At 38.9% G+C, this 7,872-nt stretch overlaps 1 protein-coding gene across 1 annotated transcript; it reads left to right on the top strand.

The window, feature by feature from the left end:
* The first annotated feature begins 1,075 nt into the window (after window positions 1-1,075).
* On the top strand, window positions 1,076-6,189 carry LOC133695744 (uncharacterized). The gene is made up of 6 exons (XM_062117689.1): window positions 1,076-1,333; window positions 1,862-2,048; window positions 2,142-2,200; window positions 2,301-4,088; window positions 5,021-5,171; window positions 5,301-6,189. Exons 2-6 carry the CDS (start codon window positions 1,892-1,894, stop codon window positions 5,966-5,968), a joined length of 2,823 nt encoding a protein of 940 aa, XP_061973673.1. The 5' UTR covers window positions 1,076-1,333; window positions 1,862-1,891; the 3' UTR covers window positions 5,969-6,189.
* The last annotated feature ends 1,683 nt before the right edge of the window (window positions 6,190-7,872 follow it).

Below are 7,872 nucleotides of genomic sequence, written 5' to 3'. Positions count from 1 at the left end.
TATATATATATATAATATATATAATCGCTACAAACCAACTATTTTTTATAGATGTTTCCGTAGAAGAGTGGGATCAAACTAGTTTTTCTCTTTTTAATTTAAGAGAAAAACTAATAACTAGAAACAAATTCATTTACCATCGACTCCTCACTTTATTTTGGATTTCTCAGCAATAAACCCTCTAAGATGTTCGGGTGTCTGCAACAAAGAACTGTCAATTTTCATATCAGGATTTTGCCAGGACAGAAGATGGCTCGAAACAGTAATCACTAGGGAACCACAGCCACCTGCCCCGAACATGGATCAATAAATATCATGTTAGCTTTTCACGTCTAGTGTTAAAGAAATAGTTGGCCCGCAAGGGCGAAGCACATTTGTCGCCGATTCTGAAACAAAGTACTTAACAGAATGAGTTATTGGCTTTGCATTAAGGGTTTGAATTCTTGAGGGTTAATGGACACATAAAAAGAAAAAATTACTGTGAACATGTATCTGCCTGCGGGTCCATTGATGCATAGAGGAAGTACTTTTTCTTCGTCCTCTCCAACTCAGATGTTTGTCTCCTTTTCACTTAACGTAAGGGTAAATTAATGATGTCCTGACTATTGCAAATTAATAATAAAAAAAAAAACACCTTTTTTCCTTTTAATTTCTTTAATGTTTATATAATGACATTGGCCCACTGAATTATAGTAATTTCCCATTACTTTTCGTCAAAGACCGCTATGTTAGATTGTGAGCTTACATGCTTGTCGATCGATTTGTTGAATAAAATAATCATAATAATCATACACATTCCTAAAATAATAATAATAATAATAATAATATTTGTTTTGGCAAATCTAGTGTATACCTTTCTCTACACCAATATTCCCCAATTGGCATGTGTCGAAAAAAGCCACGTTTCTATCCAGCAGTAAAATATCTCACTCTTTCTGTACACCTCAGTCTATGTTTATCACAGCCTTCAAAAGAAATTTGAAATCACTCCCTCTAAAAAAAGAGACGTTATAACTTTCTTCTTCTTCTTCTTCTTCTTTTTTTTTACCATAACAACAACAACTATCATTATTATTTCCTCTTTTTTTTTTTTAAAAAAAAAGAAAGCTATGGAAGTTGCTTCTGTCTCCATTTATTGCATTTGAACTGCACACCACTGAGGGGAAAGACTCCGCCTTTCACTCTCTCATTAATCTCTGCAAAATATTTCCAAACTTTTCTCTCTCTCATTGAAACCTAGCCTCTCTGGAAATTTGCTTGCTTTTGAAGAAGGGAACAGAAGTGTCCAGGGAGTTTTAGCTCATATATATCACCACTCACCCATTGGTTTCATGTAAGTTTTTTTTTTTTTGTTTCAACCTTTGGAGACACTTTTATGTATAATTGGATTGGATCAAGTGTTTATTTGAAGATAATAAGTGAAATGAATTTCTGGGTTTTGTTTGGTTATTCTAAAGTTTTAATCTTTGTAGGTTCTCTTGGTATGATGAGATGGAATTAAGTGATTATAGACTATGTTTTGAACATAACCAGTGAAAAAAAATTTATGGCTTCTATTTGTTTAGCTGAAAGCTCTAATCTTTGATATGGTGAAAATTGCGGCTCATTGATGTTGAAAAACTCCCAAAGAAATTTAAATCTAAGCTAGTATGGTGTGCCATTTGCTTGCAATACATGGCTCTTAATTCAGGATGATAGGTTTCTGAGAATGGACTGTTAGGGATAATTATCTTGTATAACGAGTTCTTACCTCTTCCATGATTTGAACTGTCTCTATGAATGTGTGAATTGTTCGTGGAATGGATAAAGGAATGCAATTTAGTTGGGGAATTAACCATGTTTCCATCTAATCAAACTGCAGATGGAGCCTTCTATTTTTCTCCACTTATAGATGCTGAAGAGGGATCGATCTTTTGGTATTGAGAAAATGGGAATTGAGAAAGAAGTTTCCAAAAGTGGAGGGGGATACGTAGGTGGTTTCTTTCAGCTGTTTGATTGGACTGCAAAATCTAGGAAAAAGTTGTTCTCAAGCAAGTCAGATTTACAAGGTATAAGTTTCTTTCTCTTTACATTCTATATCCTCATGTACATATTATTCTCTTCTATGTTTGGTTATGAATTTTTTATCCGACTCTTTGTAGAGCTTTCAAAACAAGGAAAGAGAAGTGGTGGGAGCTTGCGAATGACTCGGCTTCGTCTGGTGGGTTATGGCCATTTGTTAATACTTTGTTTCGTTGTTTATCTTGTTATTCAATTTTTTAAGATAGTGATATATCTAACAGTTTTCATTACATTTGCAGATGGATGATGATGATACTGGAGCAGGATCGAGTATTAGAGGAGGTAGTGATTATAGTTGTGCTTCGTCAGTAACAGATGATGAAGGATATGGGGCTCGGGCCCCTGGGGTGGTAGCCAGGCTTATGGGATTAGACTCCATGCCAACATCTAATTTCTTGGAGCCCAATTCTACCCCTTTTTTTGACACCCAATCTCTTAGAGATGCCTCTCTTGGCAAGAGAAATTTCGATTACTATCATGACCATCAAATCACTTACTCGGGAAATCTGCTTAACAAGGAGGATGGCCCTCCTAGAAATTTGGCGTCCAAGCCTCAGAAGGTCCTGAGCAGGCCTATTGAAAAGTTTCAAACGGAAATCTTGCCTCCTAAATCGGCTAAATCAATTCCCATTACCCACCATAAAATTTTATCTCCAATAAAGAGTCCTGGCTTCATTCCGAGCAAAACTGCTGCTCACATAATGGAAGCAGCTGCAAAAATTATTGAACCTAGTCCCTTAGCAGTAGCCAAAGCCAAAATGCCTGCTCTTGGTTCTTCTTCATTACCACTGAAAGTTCGGGATCTTAAGGAAAAACTGGAGGTTGCTCAGAAAATGCCTCTGGTAGGGTCCTCTTCAGCAGCCATAAGAACTCGAGAAGCGAAAGAGAAAGTAGAAGCTTCTCATAAAACCTCGAGACTTGCAGAAACTTCTCGAAGACCAGTTGAGTCGAGTGCTGCCAAGCATCTAAAGGGGCAGTCTTTGAACAAAAGCTGGAATGGATCAGATGATACATCTTACAGGGCTTTTTCTGAGACTGATGAAGACTCTTCTAGCTCAAAGACTAAGGTAAAGTCTATCTCACTTGCAATCCAAGCAAAGTTCAATGTTCAGAGAAGAGAAGGTTTGAATGCAAGTAGTAGTCAAGGCTTTGTAGGCCAGAAAGAACAGGCCGAGGTTTCATCAAGTCAGCCCTTCAAGAGCCACCCAAATTTCCAAAAGAGTTCGCAAAAAAGATCTCCTATACTTAAAGCTTCTGGTGCTCTTAGGCAGAATAATCAGAAACAAAATTGTATGATGGATAAAGACAAATTGCCTTCAAAGCCCTTGGTTTCCAACTTGCAGGGTAAAATGATACTGTCTGGGAATCCTCCAGCAAGGCACAAAACTTTTGGTTCCAAAAATGGATCCAGGAAGTTGGCCTTAGATTCGAGAGAAGTTGAGAAGGGGACTTCTAACTATAGTACAAGGAGTAATCCAAGGAAGAAGCGATCGATTGATGGGAATTTGCATCTTGAGAAAAACCAGGTTGCTGATAAATTGCTGATTGACAGAAATCGGAAGGCTGTTGAAACTAATCCAGTTATTGATAGGCACTTTAGTTGGGTAGAAGAAAGCAAAAGGAAAGGCATGGATGTTGTTTCATTCACATTCACAGCCCCCTTGACACGGTCTATGCCTGGTTCTGAAACACCTACTCGGGTTGTACAAGAAAAAAGTGGTTCTTGTACGGATAATCGCAGCAAGAGATTGTTGCTTGACACAGATAGTATGAATCTATCTTCAGGGGGATATAATGTGATAGGGGGGGATGCTTTGAGTACTCTTTTGGAACAAAAAATGAGGGAATTGACCAAAACTGTCGAGTCTTCTAGTTGCCTATCCACGTTTAGTTCAGGCGGCACTGCACCAAGGTTACATGATAACAAGGATCAAAGTGTCTCATGCATAGATAGATCGGATAGCTGCTATGATTGTCACTTTCTCTCCACAGATCCTGCAGCTCTCAGATTGAATCGCATTCTTCAGGTGCATATTTCTGAATTTCCAACTAAAATAAAACCCAACATTACTAATTCTCTCATTCTCTATATATATGTGTGTGTGTGGAATACCTTGCTAGACACAAGAAATCCTGTTTAGTTAGCAGTGTATGATACAAAATACCTTTGGGTGCATATTTTAAATGTCATTGCTATGAATCTCAAAATGAGAAAATTCCTTCAGATTAATCTTTCTTGTAGTAGTGTCTGGCATGTATGATACAAAATACCTTTGGGTGCATATTTTAAATGTCATTGCTATGAATCTCAAAATGAGAAAATTCCTTCAGATTAATCTTTCTTGTAGTAGTGTGTGCCAACTGCCAACTGGTTTACCCCAATCCTTCTTCTTGTCTGGCATGTAACGTGTAAGACCCTGATAAGGTGTCTGGTGTCTAGCTATCTTTATTAGGGCCAGCCTGGTTTTCATTCCAGAGTACTGCTTAAGTGCTTTCAATCTCACATGTTTTTGTTTTTTCTTTCTCATACGTTTTGTATTTCTCTTTTGCTGGGTGCTTCAGTTATGCTTTCTATTTTCAGTCTGAAGTGTAAGTCAGTTCCAAATTCATGTCTATTTCATCAATCTGCATTTATCGCATGTTTTTTAACTTATAAAATACTGAAGCTGTATTTCTGTTATCCATACTGTATTATTAGGTGATCAATGTAACCTTGCTATAAAATGTTATTTTAAAGACCCACTTATGCTGTGAAGTCAGCACTTTAGATTTTGTGAAGCTCTGTCACTTGGAAAAATGCTATTCTCGATCTTCTATGTTGTAGGCACACTACAATAGGAGGTGGTCTCTCTCTCTCTCTCATTATTAATCTGGGTCTTTAACGTAGTGTCAAAGGTTAATGTTGCAAACTTCTGCACCATTTCATATGAGGGTAGTTGATGCATTTATTACATATCAGGGAGTTGATGAGATGGACTGTAGCAGCAAGTCAAATGATTCCAGAAAGCTCCTTGATTGTAGACGTCCTAGTCCAGTCTCTGTTCTTGAACATTCTTTTTCAACTGAAAGTAGCAGCTCTTTAGACAGCGCGGATAGTTGCATTACAGAAGGTAAGGGCAATGCATTTCTCATTCTTAAACTTCATGTACTATTTAGTTTCAGTCTTTCAGAACTTCATAAGGGTAGTGCGCTTTACCAGTTGATGTCAAGAAAGTTAAAATGATTGCAATATAATTCAGGGAGCAGGCATTGTTCATCCATTCAAGTCCAGGAAGTCCATGGTTTGAGCTCTTCAAAGAAGTTCCATTTTGTGGATGTTGATACGGAGTTATCAGATTCTGCTTCTTCATCATCAACAGGAACTGTGGATAGAAAACATGCAAATATGTTAGCAGTGACAGGTGTTGCGAGATCAACCAAGTGGGAAATAGAATATGTGAAGAAGATTCTCTGTAATATTGAATTGATGTTTCAGGACTTCGCATTAGGTCGGGCTTCCAAGATCATAAACCCTCACCTCTTCCATCAGTTGGAAAGGAGAAAAGATAAGTTTGAAAGTGATGGTGTTGATGCTAGGCTAGAGCGGAAAGTATTATTTGATTGTGCAAGTGAATGCTTGGACTTGAGATGCAGACGTTATGCTGGTGGTGGATACAAGGCGTGGGTGAAAGGGACAACAATGGTGAGAAGAAAGGAATGGTTAGGGGAAGACGTGTGCAAGGAGATCTTGGAATGGAGCAGCATGGGGGATTGCATGGTGGATGAGCTTGTAGACAAGGACATGAGCAGTCAGTATGGAAGATGGCTGGACTTTGAAATAGATGCATTTGCATTTGGAGTAGAGGTCGAAAGCCAGATATTTAATTCATTGGTTAATGAGGTTGTTGCTGATATCTTGCTGTTTTGATGCCTATAGCCCAAGAAGGAGATTCGCGGTGGCCAGAGATTGGGGAAAACTGTATGGTGGATGGTGCTTGTAGAGAACAAGGGTTGTGTTTTGTGTAGAATTGTTAGGTCTTATAGGTTTTAACCAATGCCTCAGCATAATAGCTTTCCATCTCTAGTGTTTGCCAATCCCAACGTATGTTTTCCTCGGGGTGTTTATAAGATTCTTTATTGTTCGCTTCATTTATTTGGCTAGAAAGTGTTCATAAGTTGTTGTTGGGAAAACTCGGGACAATTAACCGGATCAATTCAGCGGAATACAATTCACAATTCACAAGTCCCAATCCTTTTTCCCTCTTTGTGCAGTAAAAAACAGATTCAAACAATGATCAAATATAATGCAAATAATCACACAAATTAACACCAAGATTTTTACGTGGAAAACCCGATGCGGGAAAAACCACGGGACCGGAGTCCACCTAAAAACTTCCACTATCACAAATAATGGGTTCACAACTGTTCTTCCTCAGATTCAACTAAGGGATACAACATATATATCATCAAGAACTACTTATTCTCGGATTACAACAAGATTAAAGGAGAATTATTTGAGAAAAACTCACAAAACTGACAGCCCCGTTTTCTGTCAAAACGGCCAGCTTCCACACCACCAATCTTCGATCCAACCGTCCAGAATGAAGAGGAATGTGTCTAGAAGCTGCTGTCAAAATCTCAGCCCGATCCAACGGTGAACGAGCTGGAAATCGAAGAACGAACACAGGCTGCTCTGCTGCCTCTTCTTCTCTTTTCTCTTGTTTTTCTCCCGTTTTTGCTACTGCCTCTACAGTGGCAGCTCCTCTATTAATTCAAAGAGACAGCCTTGCCTTGCTGTCTCTTACTAATTAATATGGTGGTCCCACCATCACATGGTGCGGGACCACACACAACAAATCTCCCCCTCACGCACCATGTGAGGAATTCGCCATATTGGCGATCAACATGTAAGCTTCAATTTAGGAGGCTCTGATAAGCCTGCTTCCCTTCTACAAAACTCAAACTTCTCTCTCGGTAGAGGTTTGGTCATCATATCTGACACGTTGTCATCAGTATGGATCTTCTCAACAACAAATGACTTCATCTCCATAGCATCTCGAATCCATTGATATCTAACTTCAATGTGCTTTGACCGAGAGTGAAAAGTAGGATGCTTACTGAGATGGATTGCACTTTGACTATCACAGTGCAACACAAAGTTCTCTTGAACTAGGCCAAGTTCATGTAAGAACTTCTTCATCCATAACAACTCTTTGCCCCCTTCAGTAAGAGCAATATATTCAGCCTCTGTAGTGGATAATGCCACACATTTTTGCAACCTTGATTGCCATGAGACTGCTCCCCCTGCAAACTTCATCAAGTATCCTGATGTGGACTTTCTAGAATCAACATCACCAGCCATATCTGCATCTGTGTATCCATCCAACACAGGTTTATCATTACCAAAACATAAGCTGAAACTGGAAGTACCTTTGAGATACCTGAGTATCCATTTCACTGCTGACCAGTGTTCTTTACCAGGATTGGAGAGGAACCGACTAACCACACCAACTGCATGAGCTATATCCGGCCTTGTGCAAACCATGGCATACATCAAGCTACCAACTGCGGATGCATAAGGAACCTTTTCCATCTCATCTTTTTCTTCATCACTTGAAGGACACTGCTTAGAACTTAATTTAAAGTGGCTTGCAAGTGGAGAACAAACCGGTTTGGAGTTGCTCATGTTGAATCTCTCAAGTACCTTTTGGACATATCTCTCCTGAGATAGCCAAAGTTTCTCCTTCTTCCTGTCACGTGTGATCTTCATGCCAAGAATCTGTTTTGCCGGTCCTAAGTCTTTCATTGCAAAAGACTTGCTTAACTCTTCCT

Source organism: Populus nigra, chromosome 6 (genome assembly GCF_951802175.1).
Source record: "Populus nigra chromosome 6, ddPopNigr1.1, whole genome shotgun sequence".
NCBI classification, from domain to species: Eukaryota; Viridiplantae; Streptophyta; class Magnoliopsida; order Malpighiales; family Salicaceae; genus Populus; species Populus nigra.
Note: the sequence above shows the minus strand (reverse complement) of the source record. Positions and strands in the feature narration are given on the sequence as shown.

Excerpts from the sequence above, each read along its gene's own strand:
- LOC133695744 (XM_062117689.1), top strand. The coding sequence starts at position 1,892 with ATGCTGAAGAGGGATCGATCTTTTGGTATTGAGAAAATGGGAATTGAG. Across the intron at positions 2,049-2,141 it reads AAGCAAGTCAGATTTACAAG|AGCTTTCAAAACAAGGAAAG; the intron begins GTATAAGTTTCT and ends GACTCTTTGTAG. Across the intron at positions 5,172-5,300 it reads GGATAGTTGCATTACAGAAG|GGAGCAGGCATTGTTCATCC; the intron begins GTAAGGGCAATG and ends AATATAATTCAG.